General features: G+C 42.2%; 1 protein-coding gene across 5 annotated transcripts in view; it reads right to left on the bottom strand.

Moving 5' to 3' along the window:
• The window catches only part of KALRN (kalirin RhoGEF kinase), a 684790-nt gene that overhangs the window by 279973 nt on the left and 381008 nt on the right, over window positions 1–23809 (bottom strand). For all 5 annotated transcript variants that reach the window (XM_090277665.1, XM_090277675.1, XM_090277684.1 and 2 more), the window contains exons 11-13: window positions 23286–23477; window positions 14187–14395; window positions 10744–10918 (exon numbers count right to left, since the gene is read on the bottom strand). In XM_090277665.1, the coding sequence (XP_090133791.1) occupies window positions 10744–10918; window positions 14187–14395; window positions 23286–23477 (576 nt within the window). The remainder of the gene's footprint in view (window positions 1–10743; window positions 10919–14186; window positions 14396–23285; window positions 23478–23809) is intronic.

Raw genomic sequence — 23809 nt, 5'->3', positions numbered from 1 at the left:
TTGAACACTCACCTTGGGGTAAGGGCAGGGAGCCTGTACTACAAGGGGACTGCCCTCCAGAAGATAATTCCATTTTTTTTTTGTATATATCTGTATGTCTATATATGTGTATATATATGTGTGTGTACATGTGTATATATGTGTAATATATGTGTACGTATATATATGAGGTCTGTCCAGAAGAAGTCCAGCCATTGTTAATATAATGAGAATGATTTGTGCAGCATCAGTATAACCTGGCAGCCAAGGAGACTGGACTAGAAAGTACATGTAAAAACAATGACAACTTCACTGTACTAGTCAGTGGGGGCAGTAGACATTACTGAGTGAGCATGTGTACTGCGTGGTTATCACATTCAAAATGACTGAGCGAGTAGAGCAACATTCCTCCACAGAAACTAATCAGATGACTCGGAAGGCCACAGCTGTGGGCAAATGATGATTGGAAGCTTCATCACAACAACACACCCACTCATGCATCATGTCTCGTGCAGTTTTTTTGTGAAACATCAAGTCACCCAGGTGACTCATCCCCGCTACAGCCCAGATTTGACATCCTGTGACTTCTGGCTTTTCCCCAAACTAAAATCACCTTTGAAAGGGAAGAGATTTCAGACTGTCGATGAGATTCAGGAAAATACAATGGGGTAGCTGATGGTGACTGGGAGAACTGTGTGAGGTCCCCAGGTGCCTACCTTGAAGGGGACTGAGGTGTCATTGTCCTATGTACAATGTTTCTTGTATGTTGTATCTTCTACAATAAATGTCTCTATTTTTCATAGTACATGGCTGGATACCTTTTAGACAGACCTCATGTATCACATATGTTACCCACATTAAGGTCCAATTCCATTCCAACTAAGAGTGGGAGGAAAGGTCCAAGGCATTTCATTGTGGTGAGATTGCTCTGAAATACATGGGCTATCAATTGCAAAATGAGCATATTTCCATTTTATGATGTCATTATTTTTACTGAGATGAGAAAAGTGAAGGCTAAATATTCTTCACTGACCTACAAGTGTTGGATAATAGGGAAAGACATAATGCAGCGAGAGAAACAGTCCTGTTGCTTGTGAAGAACTATTTTATCTATAATGGATTTGTGTATCAAGATAGGTTACCACTGTAAAACTGAAATAAACTAAATTACTATAGTCATTTATTCTTCTTGTCTAGGAATATATAAAGTTATGTATTTTCTGTTAATCAATTTACAAAACAATAAAATTAGTGAGTTTTAATGCAGATTACTTGAAAGGTGTATCACAATTCTTCCCTATTTTAGAAATATATATAATCTGTCTAAGCAGTTAAAATATTTCTTTATGTAGCTATACAAAAACCTTTGGGGATATAACAAGAATTTTCTGGAAAGGCAAAAGGACTTGGCAGTAAAGAAATACACTCAGTTGTTAATTTTTGGCAACATAATGTAAGGACATATTGCAACATGCTGTAATTGATGAATTTCAATGTTGTTACCTAATTTCTATTCCAATTGGATAATTTAGATAACTGAATAATTTTTAGAACCAATTTCATGTATTTTTCTTCATTATGATCTTGATTAAAACTGAAATCTTTGATATAATTATGACTGATCTTGAGTGGTTCTTTTGTCCTTATCTTTGCTCTTTAATCCATTTGAGACTTTGGGGAATCTATTCTGTTTTCCAAAGATTTCCCTTTGTTGAAGAGCTCCTACAACATCTATTGTTCACTTATTATAGTACTGATCAGAGCTTTAATGTCAGAATCTTCTTCTCTCCTATAAGCTAAATATCTAGCAATGGAGCTCACAACTGCTCCTCCTGCTTAATCCCCTGCATCCCTACCAGAGACAAGAAGCATACAACATTTGAGCCTTAATAATGTAACTGACTTCAGGTCTATAGCCCTGGACTGACCCCATCACAGCATGATATAAAAGTTTCTATCAGGGATCTTAATAATTTACTAAAAACATGTGACTTGCCACGTAAAAAAGAAGAAACTTTGACTCTTTGCAACAGCATGGATGGACCTGGAGAACATTGTGCTAAGTGAAATAAGCCAGTCAGAGAAAGATAAATACCATATGATTCCACTTGTATGTGGAATCTAATTAACAAACTGAACTAACATGCAAAATAGAGACAGAGTCTTCGAAAGAGAGCAGGATGACAGCTATGGGGCAGGGAGGGGTTGGGGGTGGAGGTATCTAGCAGTAAGGATAAGGGACTCGTGGACATGGACAACAGTGTGGTGATTGTGTGGTGGGGGAGGGGAGTAATAAGGGGGGAGGTAATTGGTGATGGAAAAAAATACAATAAAAAAAAAAGAAGAAAAATGTGACTTGCCAGAAGAGTAAAGTTGTGTGAAGAGTCTTTAAAAGAAAGAAAGAAAGAAAGAAAGAAAGAAAGAAGAAAAGAAAGGAAGAAAGAAATAAGAAAAGAAAGAAAGAAAAAGAAAGAAAGGAGAGAAAAATCCTCCAATGTTTCTGAAAAATCAATCTGATAAGTCTAGAAGGAACTATCAAATAAATATTTTGTGAAGACTTTGGTTTATTTTATTGCATTTATTCTGCATTTCCTTCTCAAAGGATCTGAGACACATTTAGAAAATGCTATAGTGATTCCCAGGAGGAATGCACAAAGGCTGACTCAAACAGGTCTCATTTTCTTCCTTGATGCGGTTACTATGTTGGTGGATTTGAGGTACATTACAAACATGGAGAACAGCAAGGCTTTGTGGATTCTCACACTGTATCTATGGAAGAAAAAGTTATGAGACTGGATTGAGATGATCCACAGTCGACAGAATGACTGTGCAGCCCAATGGCTCTGTCACTGGAGGAGAACAGTGAAGCCCTGCCTGACCTGGTCAATATTTCAAATGGCCACATGTTATAGCAACAATATATCAAATTTATTTTGATAGGCTGAAGAACTGGACCAACAAAAACAGTAAAATTCAAGAGGGAAAATATATAAAAAGCTTTTATTTAGGTTAATAAAAAAGTCAGTATCAACAACATGGTGATCACCAGAGGGGAAGGGGGGTGGGGGAGGTAGAAGAGGGTAAAGGGGGATAAATGGTGATGGGAGGAGACTGGACTTGGGGTGGTGAACACACACTACAATATACAGATGATGTATTATGGAATTGTACACCCGAGACCAATGTCACCCCAATAAATTCAACTTTAAAAAAGCATATGCGAAACAATTACCTTGAAAGAACAACCAAGGGCTTTTAAGAGAGCACAAGCTGAGACAAAACAGGTGATGAAGCCACTGAAAAGACTCCTAACTTCTGGGCTGCACTGGGAGAGCACCTGTATCCCAAACACACCCCTCCAGGTGTGTGTCTAGTAAAGCATTACTAACTAGAGTCCCCCTGGCAAGAGGTGACCAAGAGAGTCAGCTGTCTGGAAACCATGCCACATCCAGAAATAGGTAATTAAATTGGAAATACGTAGCACACAGAAGGGCTGATGATGAAGAAAAATACTAATTAAATTTTAAGAGTTGGAGGAGACTGTAGAAATAACAACACAATCTCAACATTTCTCAGGTAAAGGAAAAGAGGCCTGTAATGACCATTTTGAAATATTTTTCAGGCTGCCAAATAAAGGACGGAGCAGACTTGTCCCGCTTTTCCAGAGAGCAGATCCAGGATCGAAGTGTAGAAGGGTAAAGAAATCTCAAGCTCCCTCTTCTCTCCCCACCTCCTCCTCACCCTCTGCTTCTGGGCTCTGGAAATATTCTGGTAGAGGCAGGTGGCATCCTCCAGGGGTGCTAAGGTGAACTCTCATAGGGAAACCTTCCGTGGGCAGCCTGACAAAGCAAGGCATTCCTGCCTCCGTGTTCTCGTCAAACCATGCTATCACATACTATGATGGTTCTCTTCCTGTGTTTCTTCCCAGCCAGCCCCTTGATGCTAGGGGCTGTATCCTCAATGCCCCAAATAGTTTTTGATACCTAGTAGGCATTCACTAAATGTTTATTGAATTGAATTTCTATCAGGTAAAAGGTTGACTGAGTGATCTCTTTCAAATATAAAATGCTAAGGGCTCCTGCATAAAACCAATTGAAGAGTTCAGACCAGGGTCTTCCGGCCAAGATGGAGGCATAGACAGACATGCTGTGTCTCCCTCCACAACTAAGAAGGACTACAACTACCTCAAAACTAGAGACAACAAGAAGTTCCAGAAAATTGAGCTGCATGCAAGTCCAACAAATAAAGATATGAAGAAGAAATACTCATCCAGACAGGTAGGAGGGGCGGAGCTGGGGTGGAGAGGATGCGGTGTGATGGTGGCAGCAGCGGCGACAGTGGCAGGAAGGCAGAAAGTGCAGTCACAGGTTTTAAAAAGTCAGGAGGGACATCTGGGGAGCGTTCCCAGCTCCTCACCAGACCGCACAGCTCATGGTCCCAGCACCAGGGAAAACCAAGTCTTATTGCTTCTGACTGTGCAAACCAGTGGGGATTGGGGTGGAGAAAGAAACTGCTGGTCACTCAGCAGAGTCTGCTTGTTTAAAGGGCCCCCACGGTCCTAGAACGTCTGCAGACCCACCCACTCTGGAAACAATGGCCAGGGCAATAGCTAGAGGGGCGCCAGTCCCATACGGAAGTGGGAGAAGTGCCTGGAAGAGGGCAAGTGCTGGGCAAGTGGCATTGTTCCCTCTCAGACCCCTCCCCCCACCACAGCGCCACAACGTGATGAAATAGGTCGCCCTGTACTGATGAATCCCTAAGTCTCCACTCCTTAAACATAATAGTAGAGACAGCTGTACCTAAGACACAGAGGCAAACAAACACAGGAGCCTGTCAAAATGAGGAGACAGAGAAGTATGGCCCAAAAGGGGGAACAGATCAAGGTTCCAGTGGGAGAACTAAGTGATGAGGAGATAGCCAACCTAACAGACGCAGAATTCCAAACACTGGTGATAAAGATGCTCACAGGCTTCACAGATATGCTTGAGTATGGCAGATGCATAAGGGAAAAAGTGAAGGCTATGCTAAGTGAAACAAAGGAAAATCCACACAAAACCAATGGTCAAGGGAAGAAAACCTGGGTTCAAATCAATTATTTGGAGCATAAGGAAGAATAAAACAGTCAACCAGGACAGAATGAGGAAACAAAAATTGAAAAAAATGAGGAGAGGCTTGGGAACCTCTGGGACAGCTTTAAACGTGCCAACATCCAAATCATGGGGCTGCCAGAAGGAGAAGAGGAAGAGCAAGAAATTGAAAACTTATGTGAAAAAATCATGGAGGAAAACTTCCCAAATTTTGTGAAGGAAATAACATACAAGTCCAGGAAGCACAGAGAGTCCCAGGTGAGCTGGACCTAGAGGGGACCACACCAAGAAACATCATGATTAAAATGCCAAAGGTGAAAGATAAAGAGAGAATCCTAAAAGCAACAAGAGAGAAGCATAGAGTTGCCTACAAAGGAGTGCCTATAAGACTATAAGCTGATTTCTCAAAAAAAACTTTGTAGGCAAGAAGGGACTGGCAAGCAGTATTCAGTGTGATGAGGGGCAGGTACCTACAACCAAGATTACTCTATCCAGCAAAGCTATCATTTAGAATGGAAGGGCAGATGAAGTGCTTCCCAGACAAGGTAAAGCTAAAAGAGTTCATCATCACCAAGCCGTTATTATATGAAATGTCAAAGAGACTTACTTAAGAAAAAGAAGATCAAAACTATGAACACTAAAATGACAACAAACTCACAACTATCAATAACTGAATCTAAAAAATAAAAACAAAATCCAACTAAGCAAACCGGAATAAGAACAGAATCATAGGTATGGGGATCATTTAGAGGGTTATCAGCTGGGAGGGGGAAGAGGGAGAAAATGGGGAAATGGTGCAGGGATTAAGAAGCATAATCGGTTGGTACAAAATAGACAGGGGGAAGTTAAGAATAATATAAGAAAGGGTGAAGCCAAAGAACTTATATGCATGACCCATGGACATGAACTAAGGGGCGGTGGGATTGCTGGGGGAAGGGGGCTACTTGGCAGAGGGGAGCAAAGTGGAAAAAAATTGGAACTACTGTAACAACATAATCAATAAAATATACTTAAAAAAAAAAAAAAAAAAAGAGTTGAGACCACCAGTAAATCACAATCAATTTATCCCCAAGGTGAATTTTCTTTCTCGAAGGTCATTTTGTCCCAGTTTCAGACTGGCCCCAACTTGTCCTAATGTGGATCCCACAATTTATAGTTCACTGTTCCATTCCTTACTCAGGTTAATTGCACAGATTAATTTTCAGGTGCATTGAGCAATCTTTGATTGTAATTATAGAGTCAGAGATTTCAAAGAAAGATCATAACTGTGACCCATTTTTCATAAAGTCCCTTGTTTAGAGGAGCTTTCTTGGTGTCATTTCTAGTATTCTCCAACATGGGTATGCCCACCCATGGGATTCTCAAGATTATCCATTGATATCAGAGAGAAAAGTTCTGTCTATAGTTATGCATATATATGTACATATATTATATTATATGCATACATATTAGATCAAACCAATAAAAAAGATAGGAAGTTTCCCTAAACTTTCACTCATAGACCACACGGCAGACGGTATGGTAAGGGAGGGCTCATCAGGGACGATGGGGACACCCCAACGCAGAGGGGCTGATTGTGGCTCATTTGTTCGGTTGTTTTCATCATATTTCATGTGTCCAGTTAAATGGATTTACCTATTATCTAGTTTTAACTAAATCTTCACAAAAAGACACATGGCTTAACAAGGTTCCTCAAAGACTGAAGCTTGAAGATAATACTAATCATGGAAGCACAAGAGGACTTTGAACTCTTTGTCAGCCACATTTTGGGGTAAGGAGACAATGACAATCTAATCAGATCTGTTGAGAAACAGGCCAAAAAAAATAACTGGAAATGATCCATAAGACTATTTGAAGTACAGGACCACAACTTCTAATAAAAAAGTTAAACTTCACCCTAAGGGCACGTTGAATTTTGAGATTATTAGTCAGTGATGGTAAAACATGTATAATTTATACACTAATATATATGCACATATAAGGTGTTGCAAGTTCAAAGTTATCAAAAGAGTTGGGAGGCTATTGGAATGTTCTTGCTTCTAAAATATTTTTTTTATTTCTTTATAATCATTCTGATTAATTGTAGAAAAAAAATACATGGAAGCATCAAAAACAAAAAAAAAAAATATTATCCATATTCCTACCATCACAGAATAAACATTATTTGCATTTGGTGAAGTATCTCTTTTATCATAACCATTTTAAAAAGATTTCCTTTATTTATTTATTTTTTCAAGAGAGGGAAGAGGGAGGAGAAAGAGAGGGAGAGAAACATTAATGTGAGAGAGAAGCATAAATTGGTTGCCTCTCTTACACGCCCCTACCAGGGACTGAACCCGCAACCTAGGCAGGTGCCCTAACTGGGAATTGAACCAGTGACCTCTTGCTTTGTGGAAGGATGCCCAACCAACTGTGCGACACCAGTCAGGGCTATCTTAACCATTTTATATAAGATGTTTTCAAAACGGAGGATCACCTTTCAATGTTTTGAAAAAAATTTTTTCAAAGAACATCTATAGGTCACTTTTTCTAGTCTCTATGGCGTCTGAGAAGGCATATGAGGAATGCAGCTGTAGTCCTGGTTTTTGAACATTTGCCTAATCCATTTGTGATAAGTTTCACTCTTATTGGGAGGCGGCCTGTGACCTCATCCCAGGTTTCACTGTGGAGTCTTATAAACTGTTCTTACTCAGTAGGAGCAGATTGTGGCAGCAATTCCTATATTATCTTAATTCTTAAGTTAATTCGCCCATTTCAGCCATCGATGATGCAGTTAAGGAGCCATGCTTAGACTTCCAGATGTCAGGGGAGCAGGCCTGCCCTGGTTTCCAGTAATCCTCAGGAATTCCGAATATGCCCATCAGCTTCCTTCCTTTGGGGAAGAAACCCAGGCTGTGGGTCCTGCAGTGACAGCCCCTGCGCTGCCTTATGTCAGCTCTGACATGCACCTCATTACGGAAACCACCCGCACCTCACAGTCTGAAACTTCTCTAGGTGTTCACTCTTCATCCCCACAGTGAAACACTGCCTGGGATTTGAAATAACCTCATCCTCCTCAAAAATAACTTCTGACAGTCTGATTCGAAACAGAGCTTTTCCGTGGGTTTGGCAGGATTTCCATTTTAATCTAAGATGAAATGCAGCATTTCCCCACGGTTTAGGCCACACCCCAAACAAGGAACAAGGCCCCTTCACTGTCTAAACCAGAGGGTGCACAGCCAAATCACTATTTTTATCTTACTCATTTTATTAGACCCTCATACTTTACCCCAACTTTTTCTCTACTGCATCCATAATCAGCTGCCCAAGTTGTTGTCCAGGATTCAGGATGGGAGGGGGAATTTTTGTACAGACAAAAGCTGAAAAATGCAGATTCACAATTAAATATCAAACTCCCCTACTGCAACATTTAAATAAGATCCATTTGATTTACTGTTAGCTTTTTTTTTTTTTTTAAAGCATATTTTTACATATACTTTGGATTCTTGTTCAGGGATGAAAATGGATTTCCCAGAATCACTGCAAGCACCTACCTACACCCTAGTGATGCCCTCAGCTGCTGCCAGAGGTGCTGTCCATGGCAAAGTTAAGCTAACAGACACATCCCAGAAATAAACCAGCAACCCTGACCTCAAGACAACCACCATCTAATGAAACATCCAATTCTCAGATTGTTTCCTTCCCCATAAACATTCTCTTAGGTGGACCCTGAAGGACAGGGGAGTAAATAAGGAATACAACAGCAACACCACCACCCCTGCCAGCATAACTTCCGCCCGGATGTATTCACACTCTGTGGCTGAAAGAGAGCTGAGTAAGGATGGTGGGAGAGCCCGGGGCCTACGTCACTGCAATCCAGTGTAACCTCTGCTTATTTCTGTGAGTTTCACTCCCAGTTACCGAAGAATAATAACTCACCCCCACCCCTTTCTTCATTGCCTGGCGTCCCGTCTTTACAAAGCCTGCCATCCTCGCTCTTTGCAGCATGCCAATAGCTCTCATTTTCCACGGGCATGTAAACTGCTCTTTCAGTCCATGTTTATTACTACTTGACACCTGAAATCCTTTGAGTATAGATTCAAAATAAACTAAAAAAGAAAAGTATTAATAAATTTACTTAAAGTTATGGAACAAGTTAGAAGGACAGTCAGATCTAGACTTATCTTTGTCTTTGTCCCACAAACGGTCCAGAAGGAACCTTTTAGAACGCGAAACCTTTGAGCAAGGGCTGCAGTGACTTCCAAGGCGGCAGGGGTAGAGGCATGTATGTGAGAAGAGAAAGATCATCCGAGAGGAAGGGACAAGAAGGATGGCTTTAGGACTGCTTTTCTTTCACAGTTTCGATTCTAAATATAAACATTTTTTGGTCTCAGGACTGAAAAAAAGGGCAGCTGTTGCCAGGACAGTTTTTCTGGTCCTGTGTGGGACTGGGATATTGGAGCTTTCAACATAAAAGATATTTTCCTTCCAAACCAGTCCCAAAAAAGTTTCCATGGTTACTGTTGGAAAGATAAGTCCCAGACACCCAGAAGCCCCAACTCGGAGGAGATGGTTGAAATGCAAAACAAAGTTTTAAAAAATGGTGGCTAGAGAATCGGATTTCCCTTAGACCACACCAGCTGGAGCAAAGAGAGGACAGTGCGTTCCATTTACCCCTTTGCAGTCCCTGAGGAGGACAAAGCACGCAAGTGTCTGATACTCTTCACACCCCAGAAACCCTACTGCCCTGGCTTTAGTTAGAGTTTCAATACAAAAAAGAACAAAAAGTGGATATTATTTGGGGCTGACATTATTAATATGTATCATAAAGGGGACTTAACTACACCAGAACAACAATTTGGATCTTTTCAGAATGAGCTGAGGAAGCCGTGAGATGACCACCAAATGGCCTTATCACAGACTTTCTTCTTTTCCTTTTTTTTTTTTAGAGGACACGCTTATTGATTTTAGAAGAAGGAAGGGGGGAAACATCAATGTGAGAGAGAAACATTGATTGATTGCCTCTCATACGTGCCCCCAGCCAGGGACCGGACCCGCAACCCAGGCACGCGCTCTGACTGGAATCTAACCTGCGACCTTTCTGTTTACAGGATGACATAAGTCACAGCAGATGAGCCACACCGGCCCAGAAAGTAAGGCACAGACTTACTTTCTCAATAAGCAGGAAGCAAACTGAGGATACATACAGGTCTTCCTTCCTGTGGATCTGGGCTTCCCAGCTGCAGTGTGATGTCATCTAATCCCTGATCTGTAGCCATCAGCTGAGGAGACCTAATTTTAACACCTACCTCTTCTTGAAGATACAGAATTCAAGGACTCTACCTCGATCCCCAAAAAACCAACTGCATGGTCTTTTAGGAACCAAAATACCAAGAGTCCAAAGCACACCAACAAAAGCCTTCTCAACGAAGTTATCCCCAGACAGACAGTAAAACAGAGAAACTCTACTTGGCAGTAGAAGTGAGAGGGATGGAGGAATATAACAAGGTAGAATGTGAGTTTGTGGATTTCTATAAATGTACCCTTCTAATCCTCTTAAGCTACTGTCCACTCTCCCTTCCAAGACCCTGGGGCAGCCCCCTTGGCCAGGCAGCAGCCCACTCTGTAGGCCTCCCCAGCACTCTCCAGGACCATCCCCTTCCCCCCATTCCCCAGCCCCTCACCCCACCATCTCTACCTCAATGGTGTACTGCTCAAAGATGCGCAGCTGCAGGAAGATGTCCAGCTTGATCTTCCGCTCGTGGAAAAGCTCTTCCATCTGCACCTGGGCATCATCCAGCTGCTGCAGGACGGACTCGATGTGGCTGATGGAGCTACTGTGGGGTGTCTTATTGTTGGACACAGCTGAGTCCCTGTGGCAGAGGGGGAGGAAAGAAGGGAGGGGCCTTGCCATGTTAAAAGCGATAAGGAGCAGGGGGCCTTCCTCTTCTGAACAAGGTGGATGTCAGTCAATTGAGTCACTCAACTGACAGACATTTATCAAAGCCCTGCTGTGAGCCAGGCACTATCTGCTTAGTGGGTGAACCAGAGATACATGTATCCTCTTTGGGGTTCACATACAGTAGCTCCAAGACTAGTTGCTCTCCTATTCCTCAGACGGAATTGTGAAAAGGATCAAATGAGGTAATACATGGGAAAGGGCTCTACAAAGCATAAAATATCAGAGAAATGGAATGATTGCATGCAGATATGTAGTCTCATATGTAGTTTTAATACACACACACATGTATAAGAGAAGACACATTAAACGATGTGTAAGATAAGACAAAATAAAGACATGTAATAAAAAAACTCCCTAGTTTTACCTCACAGGATTGTTGTTAAAATAAAGTAAGATCATGGCCACCAAAGTTATTCATCCACTTTATTATAATACCGTGCCAAAGTTATAGGCTAGTGTGATTACACAGCTTCAAGCTGTCGTTAGAAAAGCACGGGACCTGGAGGCTGCAATCCTGGATTAAGTCCCCACTCTGAGATACGTGGGCTAATGGCCCTGGGAAATGATCTCCCTGAGCCCCAGTTGCCTCCTGTAAAGCGGATGCAATAATCCCTGCCCTGCTGACTTCATGCCTGCTGTTAAATACGACAGCACGTGTGGAAAGTGCTCTGTGACCAGGAGCGTGCCGCCTGAGTGGTTATCAATCCAGAAAGGACACAAGTGAAGTATCAAGTGCTGACTGGGGCGCAGGCCCAGCTGTAGGGAGTAGTGGGGGGCTCAGGAGTCTGGGGCAGCAACAAGATTCCAAAGAGGATGAGTTCTGAATTGGGCATTAGAAGGAAAGGATGAACCCAGCCAGGAGGGATATGTCTTCTGAGCAGTGAGAGAGGTGACATGTCTTGGGTCCAAGAGTTAAACATATTGACCTGCTCAGAAGTGAGGTGCTGGCGAGTCCTCCAAAGAGATCATTAAAATAGGAAAACTGGAGGTTAAGAAGTTAACATTCTACAGGGTCTTGAATAAGCTAGAGCCCTAAAACTTGAACTAAGTAGGCACGTTCACTATCTTGTGATACCTTGCTTTCTTACACAATTGGAGGCATCAGAGGCATCATTAGTTTTGAATGCTCGCATCAGCACGCTTTCTGAAAACCAGTCCGTTTAGCCTGTGTTTGTCTCAGAAGCAAAAACTGAGCTCGAGTGTCTGTTTCTGAAGGGAGCGTAAGACCAGTTTGTCAAGAGCATCTCCTTCTGTCATTCAGAAAGCTCCCAATTCTACCTCCTAACCCTGGCCTATTTGGGCATGAAATCCCACCACTGCAGGGACACCCCCAATCATGCAGGCATGTAAGAGATGTACTCAAAACTATGCCTTATGCATTTGTTGAGGACTTTGCTTTTGGGAGGATATGCTTGTTTTTCTGATTGCTTCTCTCAGTCTTTTTCTGTCACACAGCTTCCAGAAGGACAAGAATAATTTCAGGCTCCTTTTCACAGCACCTATGTCAGTGCCCCACTCACTGGGAATCACAGAGATGCTGGGAAGCCGGACCTAGAGAAGTGGAGACCTAGAAAAGATGTATGCCCCAGTGTGTGGGAGGCACCCTGCTAAGGTCCACTGGGCACATATAATCCTTTTCTCTCTGACTGGTCTTGGCATCAGGGAAGAGAGCCCAGGCTACAGTCAGGCTAGTGGGGAAACAAATGGTCACCAGTGGGTCTCAGTCACACACCCATGGTCCTCTCCGAAATTCATGGAACTTAAACTTGTGGACCTGGCATCAGCCACATCACTGCCTCCATCATCTCTGAGCAGCCTCTGCCCTTAAGCATTGTGCAAGGTTGGCAGTTGTTAAGGGCAAGTGGCATCTCCATAGACCCAGCTCCACAAGCCTGTGAAAAGTATTTGGAGAGAAAACACAAAGCCATCATAAAATTCCAGAGCTGACAGGTCTCCTAGAGTGAGTCCCTAATTACACAGATGAAGCAACTAAGACCCAGAGAGGTTAAGTGACTGCCCACTATTTGGAATTTTATTTAGGAAAAAACAACAGTGGAGTTTCCTAGGCAGGCAGACAAAATTGTCATGTGTTATATACTCATGAAGATGAATCAGAGGACCAAGGGAATGAGGCTGTCTTGTTCGTATGCAACAGGAAGATTCAGAACACCTCACGTGCATATTTAGAATAGAAATAATGAATTTCCAACAGAAAAACATGCCTGGGCCATTGAAAGGTAAATTCTCATTGCTTATTTAATTAGACAACTGATATGGGGGAAAAAGCCCTCTCAATTGAAGTAATTCCCTTAGGCCCCAGGGTTGGCCTGGGATGTGTTGATGAGATTATTTCTGTCCAGAGCTGACAGGGGTCCCAACACTGAGTGATTCTGAGATAGGAACAAGTCCCTGTGGGCTGGCATCATTAGCACCATCAAATCCTATTTAGACAGCACCTGGGCACAGGGCTGGCTGCCGAGGGCTTGCTCAAGGCCTCATGAGACTTCATCTGAGGAGTCGGTGCTCTTGACAGGAAGAGGAAACTGGATATTAATACCAACAGAAAGGAGGGAATGGTGTGGATGATTCTAGATGAATATAAGGTTTTAGACAGGAATTCCCTCATTATGTTTGTTTATGCTGATGCAGAAGGATTTTCATCTTCTGGGCAGCAAGGAACGGTGGAAAGGTTCTAAGTGGGTAATGAAGAACAGAGTGGGACAACATCACACACTCTTCATTCTCATGGGCCAAAGCCAACCATTCTGGGTCACATTTTGCCAGCTGGGGTGAGTGAGTTCAGAGTTCAGCCTGAGATGAGATGCCAAAGAACTCTATATTCCATAATGGCCTTTCTCCACATGACTAAATATGCCATAATTCTTAATGAAGTTATTTATTTTTCTGTTCATTACTATTTGTTATGATCATGTTATTTATTGATTGCTGAATAACATCATGAATGATAAATAATGCTTTGGAACATTGGAACTTTTCTGTTTACTTTTTCATTTAAACTCAAGTTGAATATGGTGCAGGCATTTTTATAACTGACACATGGAGAAACTGAAGATCACACAAGACCACAAAGCTGGCTGTGGCAGAGCCAAGACCAGGACATGACTTATCTCGCGTCTAGTCCGAGGCATTTCACACTGGAAAGCACTGCCCATGCTGACCTGGCCTCGCTGGGCTCCCCCAGGGAGGGAGGCGCTGACCTGAGCTGCTGGATAAGGTCTTCGCCTTCCTTGATGACATTGAGCGTGGCGTCCAGAGTGGCAGTCTGTTGCTGCTGGAACTGCTTGATCAGTTCCTGGACCGCATCCACCGAGTCTGCACAGACATCTTCCAGCATCTCCTTCTGAAGGTCTTCCATCCATGTCCACAACTGTGGGGAGAGAGCAAAGACTCCACTCAGGGCAGACAGGAGGGACCAGGGCTGGGGCAAGGGCAGGAAAGTCAGGCTGGAGTCACGCAGCCTACCTTCAACCAGTCAGTGCAATGCCAGGCTGGCCTCATTAGCACACTTATGGGTCAGTTTGTGTTTCTATATCTATACTCATTATTCATCTTTGCTAAGTTTACTCCAGTAGTGTAGCATTCCCTAAGGATGGGAAGCACCCCTCACTTAGCTTCCTTGTGGTTCAGGGACACTTATAATCTTAGAGCAGAGAGGTCACTCTTCTTTGAGGGACTGGGAAACACAGGAGACGCGATGGATGAATGTCATTTCATCTCTTGGAAAGGAGGAAAGGGAGGGCTCTGCATACTTTCTCCAGGCAGCTAGCTGTCAAATTCCTAGAAACTTAGCATCATATTGCAAATAAGTAAAAAAGAATGTGATGTTCAATAAGAATCAAATGAAGATTAACTAAGGAAATATGTGCTATGTTAAATCATTTTGTTCTTCGCAGGATTGCTAGGTTGGTTAGAAATTTGAATGCTAAACACGTAGCTTATCCTAACTTCAGTGTGAGCGCATTTCCCCATGATATTTGAAACGATGAACACAGGCAGGATGACATTACTAGTCAGACAACTTTGAAACAGCTAAGTGTTTTGAACAGAATAAGCACCAGAAATGATGAAGAGCTTAACTGAATTACTAAAAACTCATTTATTGATAGCTGTTCCTCATGCTCTTGATAAAACTAGATCTTCAGTGGCCTGCCACAGTGCTCCACTTGTAACTAAGTGCTCAGTAAGGAAAGGTGAGTCTGATGTTTGCTTAGAAACAAGGAATCTTCACCTGGCTAGCAGGAAAAATAAGCTCAGGGCTTTACCAGGAAAAAAACCAGTGGAGAGAGAAAACTAATAGATGGAGTCAGAAGATATGGATTTTGGCTCCTGTTCTTCCCATAACTTGTGGTGCCTTTGAGTAAAATCACTTCACCCTTTTATCACCATGTGTAAAATAGGTTGGGAAAAGCATAAAATAAAATTGTTAGTTACTTTCTGATTCTAACATTCTGTAAGTTAAAAACACAAATAAATATCCATCCTGAGAATATTATTTCATCTATTTGGTTTAGTATGGTAAATCATGATATGGCCTTTGTAATAAGGAGAAAAGAAATAATAAAGAGACAAAAATAGTCTTCTAATTTTAGACAAGTTATTATTTGTTCTTTAGTCAGGAGAGGCCCTAGATGTGGCAGAAGAGGCTGAGTTAACAAGATTAATAAGCCCTGAAGGTAGAAAATAAGGGGGCATAAAGAATGTCCTTCTTAGACAGGTAAGAACCTCACTGATCCTCAGTTTCCTAATCTACCAAATGGGAAGAATAAGAACCACCCAGCTCATTTCAAATACCATGGAGACTGATTGATTTACTTATTATTAATGCTTTAAATAAACATACAGCCTCATTAATCGTCGTCGGCAGCCGTCCGTCTCGAGAGACGATGGTGTAGCTTCTTAAGAGTCTATCTGCACCACCGAGAATGGCTGTGCAGTCCGACTCGGGAGTGACACGGTATCTGTCTCTTCCCGTGTTGAATCGACATCTTACGATGACGCTGGAGTGTCCTCTCCAGTGAAGCTGAAGCTACAGAGCCTGGGCAGGGTGATATGGAGGGTCTGCTGTTGCCCATGCAGCAGACCCCACCCCTCTTCGCAGCTGAAGGGTCCAAGGGAAAGACAGAGTCAATACAGCTTGGCTTCAGGTGCGCCGCAGGAGTTGCCGGTGTTGACTACAACGTCAAACCGCCTTAGGGACTCCGGCTCCGGATTTTCTGTCGGGGTTTACTCCCTTAGCCTTTCCCCTGAAGAGGTATGCCGCAAGGCAGAAGAGGTTTTTTGCAGTCAGAGTTTAAGCCTGTAGTATTATGATGACACCTATAACCAAAATATTGTTCAGTGTTCCTGTCATTAAGCAGATTGCAATCTGGTTGTAATTCAGTTTATTTTCTTTACAAATAAGCTTATTGTTATAAAAACACAAAACACTTTTTTCAGACCACATAAACTAGGAAATATAATCCTCTAAGTATGAATGTACTTATTTCAAATCAGTATCAAATCAAGAAGTTCAGGATATTGGTCCTTATAGCTTAATACTACTTCATGCTTTCTGGATGTCATTTTAACTAGAAAGCAAACCATTTTCCCATTGTGGACTGAGTGAGGGAGCTTGGTAGCAGCAACCACATGCTTTTTCCTCCTATTCTCCATTTTGGTTCCTCTTTACCCTCTGGTTTCTGGTTATCTAGAGTCTAACAGAAATGTTCAACCATTTTCATTTCATGGCACACATAAATTAATTACCAAATTCTGTGGCACACCAAAAAATATATTTTCTAATATGACAAAAAATAGGTATCATTTTGATTCATTCACACTGGATGGCTATTATTGTGTTGGCTGTTGTCATATTTTATTTGACAACATAAGGGAAAAGAGGCCAGTGCCCCTGACTAAATAGTCAGGTATTGTATGTTTTAACAATTCTTGTGGCACACTGGTTGAAAATTGCTGGTCTAACATGTTGGCACTGCATCTTATCCATCAATCCATCTGCTCCCCCGAAAGAAGCTCATGTTTCAGTCACTTCCAGGCCCTCTCCTCTTGATCAAATGCACCTGTACTATGACCTATTTGTGCAGGGTTCTGCTCTCTGCTTGGCAATGATGACTTGCTCCATGATGCTATATACACTTAGATGGCTTTATGTGTTATTTCTTTTAGAGAACACATATGGTTGTGGCCAGAAATACCTATATCCAAAAGAATAGGCCTAATTTAAGAATTTCCAGAACCTTGGCAGGGGTACAGTTAAGGGAGCATTTCAATGTGTTATTTAAGGTTAGCTCTAATAGTGAAACCAGTGCATTCAGGAGGGGCTCACCCATGGACCCTCTTCTGCTTGCACAGTCAGACAGCCTGAGTAAGGAGCAACTGGAAAGTCAGGAAGCAAGGGACAGAGGAGGGAGAAACTACCAGGTTTATAGACATCATAAGGCCTCTGGTGATTGGCTGTTGTATTTGCACAGCTCTGGCAGCCATTGCATTGATACACTTGACTGACCCCTAGAGATGTCAAAAGGAGTACCAGCCCCACAGGGTGAACCATCCCTCCCTAGTTTTGAAGAGATTGTTTTTCATTACCATCAACTACCATCTTTATTTCTTAAAGAAACACCATGACAGTGACAATCGAAACAGTGAATGAAGCTGTCTGAGGTCATCATTCCCTTTTGGAGACTGATCTAGTTTTCGTTCTCGAGTGGGTGGGTAGAGGAACATGTGTATGTGTGAGTGTCTGTGATATTTGTGGTGTGTGTGGATGTATGTGTGTGCCTATCTGAGCAGGAAATAATGTGGAAGAATGATTGATCAAGGTTAGAAACAAATGGAAATGGGCATTTAATTAAAGCTGTCTAATAAAGAGCTAATGTTGATTATCTTGGCCACATTCTTTTGTTAATTTGAGTTTCATATTATTACTACAAAAATATCTAAAAATGGATATTTTGAAAGCCTAGCAATTATACCATTTCCACGGACACACAGCAAAGAAAGAGAATTCTGACTGGAAAAGCTCTCAAGAGCAGATGACACTTTCTACAAATGTCTGTTCTCTGGACAAAACAAAATGAGGACTTGGTAAGTGCTTCTCCTGTGTCCTCTCTAGCTCTCCAGACCAGCCAACAGCCAGCTTCCCCCTTGTCCCCAGGCAAAAAGAATATATTTGAAAGTTCAGCACAATAGGTACTAACAGCTGAGACTCCGGACACACAAGAAGATCCGAAGCACATGGTTGTCACTTTTTTTTTTTTTAATCACATAGCTCTTCTAAGTTTACATGAAAAGTTTTATTTTTGCAAAATAATAATTAGGATTGCTTCTGATTTTTAATTGAAAATATCATTGAAGAAAATGTATAAAACAAAAAAGTGATAAAAAATATTAAATCACCCATAACATTCTTAACTTCTTTGTACATTTTTTTCTAGTCTTTATTTTGTATGTGTGATCAAAATTGTGGTCATGTTGGAAATACAGTTTTTTAAATGTATTATGGTCTTTGACAAGGTGATTTATAAGGCCTGTATAATATTTCACTATATAGATGCACTATGATTTGCTTAATGAACCACCCAACATGGAAAATTAAGATGGTTTCTAATTATTCAAGACTATGAATAACACTTCAATGAAATGGTTTGAAGGCTTTAACCTTCCATCCACACTCCTATGGTCACCAAGAATTCACAGAGCAGGGTCAATGGGATTAAGCAGATTTCAATCTGCAGAAGAAATGCTCCTGGAGGATATCTTTCTCATATCTTTCTTCTGTCTTCTCTCTGATCCTAATTACAGTAAATCTTTTGATGTAGGAAGTAGGCAGAAGTGAAATTATGAACTTCAGCCTGGTGAGTCATAGGAAGTCTAGGTTACATCATTTATAAAGATGGATATTCAGTTTCTGCTCAGAAATCTCCTATAAAGGGGGCTTTAATTCCTTCAAATTTACATGCTACAAATGGCATTCTATTACACATTGGCACTCATGCAAAAACTCAGCAAATAATTTTTAGGGAGAGAGGAAGGAATTAAAAACAGAAAGGCAGAAAGAAGGAAGGAGTGAACCATATCTAGACAGGAAGAGTATGTGACAATATTTACCAGCAGCCCCAATACCACCCATGGCCACTTTAGTAAAACTGGGCAGATCATCCATTCACTCTGTTTACTGTAAGAGGGAAAACAACCATAGCAACTTAAAAATCCCTAACAGACTTGTAGATTTGGTTACTAATTTGCCTTGAATAAAAAGCCAGAAGTTTGCCTGTAGAATCAAGAGGAAAGAGCCAAAAGTTATTAGGCCCAGAATCAAATAGGACTCAATCTTACTAGGATTTGAGAGGTGGTGAGTCTTGAGAGGTATTAAATAGAATATGGAAAGATAAAACCACTGGGGCTCCTTCTTTGTTAGACTACCCAAGTATGCTCACTTCTGCCTACCTAATAATCCATTTCTGCTTGCCACATAGGTCCTAGAAAAAAACTCCCATAGGTAATTTGGATTCTCTATCCCACTCCCCTTTATCAACATTGTCTATAGAGGTCAAGCCAAAGAACTAGAATAGATAAAACATAATTAAATGGGCTTTTTTCTCTTGTTTCTCCCTCATTTTTTCTTTTCTTTTCTTTTAATGAAATGACAACGTCTCATTGTCAAGAAATCCTGTTTAATATTTATTCACCATCTCTGTGTATCAGACACAGTGACAGAAATGTACAGTAAAATCTATTTCTACACATCTAAGCCCATATGCATACTCTACGTATAAGCACTTCAAATTTAATGAAGAAGAGCTCGGTGTGATCCCAGCACCATTGAAGGAGGTGTGTACATGGTGTTCTGGTCCAGTCTGGGTAGGAAGTGAGAAGCGCCAGGGAAGCATATCTAGAAAAAATGATTCCTGAGTTTAGTCCTTCAGTTCCTTATCAAGCCTACTGTAGAGGTGCTCTAAGGATAAATTTGGAAGGACGTTTTCTACCAGGAAAAAAAAAATAGGTGTTAGTATTGTACTACTCAATTTGTAATAATCATTATCACAAAGTAACAGAGATTAAGTAATTTTCCCAACTGTACAAAACATGGCCAGCAAAGATCTAGATCTGGAAATCAGACCTCCCTGACATCCAAGATCTGGCTGTACTTAACGTGTGGGCAAAAACCTCTATGAGTGCATGTGTACACATACACATATGCATACACATGGACATGTGTCTAAATGCATAGGAGCGCACACACATACACACAAGTTTTACTCTCTACTCTGCCTAAAGGGGGCCTCAGACTAGTTTGGGGGTGGGAAGGCGACTGGGGGGGAGCCTGCAGGTACAAAGTCCTCCTGGCCCCTGTAAACCGGTCTTCCCTGACAGCCACTCAAAATGATGCTTTTCTTTCTATCCTGAAAAAACCAAAAATAAGTCAGAATTTGTTCATCTGAGAGATACAGATTTCTTGAATAGAAAGATCCTCACACTCACACACCCCTTTGTACCCAGTCAGGACTGCTCCTAATTTCTCTCCTATTTCGGGATCCCAAGGAGAGAGACTGTGTTACTTCCTGACAGCACCTGTTTTCTCCCAGCCTCTGTGTTCTGGCCTTTATGTAAAAGTCTACACAAGAAGAAAGAACATGGGCCTTGGAGTCAGAAAGATTTGGGGTCAATTCCTACATTTACCACATCCTAGCTACAAGATGCTGGGCAGATTATGAATCTCTTTGATCTGTAAAATTGGAATAAAAATGATAATTCTCATGACTATTGATTAGATAGGTAATATAGCACACAACAGGTGTTAAATGTACTTTAGTTCCTATTCTCTTTCTTCAGCTGGCCCCAGTATACGCTGCTCCCTTTAGTACTATTTCATATGAAATGTGATTTTATAAGCTGTGAAAACAAGTCTCAGATTCAAATAGGACTAACCTTATCAAGGTTTGAGAGATACATGGGAAAACAGTTTCGATGACTATTCTTATCTCCCATACCCACAACCCTGGCAACACTTTACCTTTTTCAGCTCAGGTCTACCCTCCCCATCAAGCTCCTGCTCTGGGGTTTAAAAATATAAGGAGGAAATAGAAGAGTAAGATGAAGAAAGGAGAGCAGAAGAGAGGAGGAGAGACAAGAGTAAAAAAGGAGGACAACTGGGTGCGGGGTAGCAGTTCAGAACAAGGCACAGTACTTAGGAAGACAGGTAAAATCTCTGCATTACTGAGAAGCCATGTAACCTTACGTAAGTTCTTTTCTGAGCCTTAGTTTCCCCACTTGAAAATATGCTTAATAAACTATATCATAAATTACCATAAGGACTGCGTGTAATGGTACAGGTGTCTGGCAAGCATTAGGCACAGAATTTAAAAAATACCAGCTAGTAAACAATGAGTGCTTACAATGAACCAAATCTTAGGCTAAGTAGATCACCTGTAATACTTTAGGATTAATTACTATTATTATTAATTATTATAATTGTCAATATCAAATAAAGAAAAAGAGAAGAAAAAAAGACATTTTAAAATTTTTATCGTTTATGCTGTTACAGTTATTCCCACGTTTTCTTCCTTTCCCCACCTCTAGCCAGCCCCACTCAAGAAAGAAATTTTGAATTCACATTAGAACCACAAGGGTTTTAGGGCCACCGAATCCAACTGCATAATTTTATAGATGATGCTACTCAGGGCCAGAGACATGGTGACTTGCACAAGCTCACTTAGTCCCAGAGCAGCAGAATCTGAACTGGAAGCTGAGCCTCCTAGATCCTTCTGTAGAAGGTGGGGCATGTAGCTAGAAAGGGCTCCTGGAAGCCATGGTCACCCTTTCAGGAGAGGCACATCTGTGGAGATGGACCCCGTCCACCCCCTCCCTGCACAGCCAGCACCCCACAAACAGCCCTCACAAGGAGCATGGCTGCTGTTCATCCGTGCTCCATTCCATCATCTGCAGGCTCACAATTACCGGAGAATACACATGCTTTTGGTTTCTGAGACCATTATTAAGAATCGGGTGAGCCACAAGTGAGCAGACAACCAGGCAGGAAAACCTGGATTAAAGCTAATCCCCTTGCTTCACAGACACTCATCAGAGAGTAGCTGTGGGTCCCACGGAGAGGAAGCAGAGCCAGCTTTGGGGAGCTCGCCAGCCCTTCATCTGCCTGGGGAATCTCAGTTTAGAAAACACTATCTTTTCATGTTTTTCCTGATAGGCGGTGCAATGATTTGCATTCATTCCCACAAAGTGTCAGAATGCCTGTGAAGTAGTAACAACCAGACTTCTTAATGCATTTCCAATTTCAAAAATCAACTTAATTAAGTAGGGTTAATTTTTTTTTCCTGAGCAGCAATCAAACTTTAATTAATACTCCATTAAAATGAATTCCTCAGGGAACACAAGCATGCATGTACCTAATGGGTTTATCTGCCAAGGGTGTTATTAGAGAAGATGCTAAATGTGCCTCCTCACTGGCCACTTACTCAATTTCAGGGTGCCCCATGTTAATCAAAAGTGAAAAGTAATCATGGGTTTGCAACCCTCCTCCCTGTGGGACCCCTGCCCTGCCAACAGCGTAACATAATCCATCCTCTCCTCTCCTGTCTCCACTTTTTGAATAACTCAGTCAGATTTAAGCCCCGCTAACCTCTCTTCGGTGGAGGGCACCTCAGTCCCCCTTCCTTCACTGGCTGTCACTCCACATTTAGGCAAGGAGAGGACCAAGTCACTTTAATATCATCCTGTAGCAAAACTCATTATGAAGATTTAATCCTTTTTTTTTTTTTAAATAAAATAACACAGAACACATTTGCTAACTCTATGTTTCTTACTGGCAGCAAGGATGATCCAAGTTGTACAGGACTCTGATTTCTGACAGGAAACAGCAACCAAGAGCAATTGGGTGTGTGGTGGAATGGGAGTCTCTGATCCTCTTATATTTCCTCCTACAGTGACTATTTCTATACCAGAGATTCCCAAGTTTTTCCAGCTGAGGACTGAACGTTCTAGGAGACTCCAGAAACCACCTACCTCTGGACCCCTCCTCACTAGAGATGAGGAGGAAATTTTGCCCCACATTGTTTGAGACCTAAGTACAGGCTACCAGGAGCAAATTGTTAATATCATCAACCTTAGGGGGCTAGTAACCCCCAGACTACCAGGACCCTGGGCATACCTTGAGGTCATGGTCATTATACTAGGAAACCGACTTGATCCTTGCCAGAACAAACGGACCCAACCGATGCCCCTTCTTTGCTAGCTGCTCTTACCTCTTTGGTGTGTGTGTGGAAGGAGACAGACATGTCCAGGAGAAGCTTCCGCTGCTCCACCCTGCGCACGAAGTCTTGGATGCGCACCTCCAGGTGTCGAGCTGCCTTGTAGATCTCCTCCGGGTCACATTCCCCAGTCTGCGCCAGCTGTTCCGCTGCTTCTAGGAGCTTGTCCGCGTTGGTGTACGTGTTCTGCCGGCAACAACAGTGAGACAAAGTCCACTTGCAGTCACGAACCGAGCTTCGCGCCTTTCCCCAGCCCACCCGGGGCTGCCCAGAGCAGGAGCGCCAGGCGTGGGCGCTGAGCCGACAGCTCCCTGATCTGGCACAGAGGAGCTGAGCGCTGAGCCCGCCCGCTGCCTCGCAGCAAGCTAGCAGCCTGCTTGGCAGCTTGGCACATAGCAGGCACAAGCTGGGTGCCTCCTCAGTCCCTAGGATTTCTCAGAGGTGGGGTGCCCTGGAAAGAAGGGAGGAGACATGCGAGAGTCCTCATTCCTCATCAGCTCCTTGACCCACCCCCAACC

Source organism: Furipterus horrens, unplaced genomic scaffold (genome assembly GCF_987537825.1).
Source record: "Furipterus horrens unplaced genomic scaffold, mFurHor1.1.pri manual_scaffold_1, whole genome shotgun sequence".
Classification (NCBI taxonomy): Eukaryota; Metazoa; Chordata; class Mammalia; order Chiroptera; family Furipteridae; genus Furipterus; species Furipterus horrens.
The sequence above is the reverse complement of the archived record's forward strand: the minus strand, read 5'-3'. Positions and strand labels throughout refer to the sequence as shown.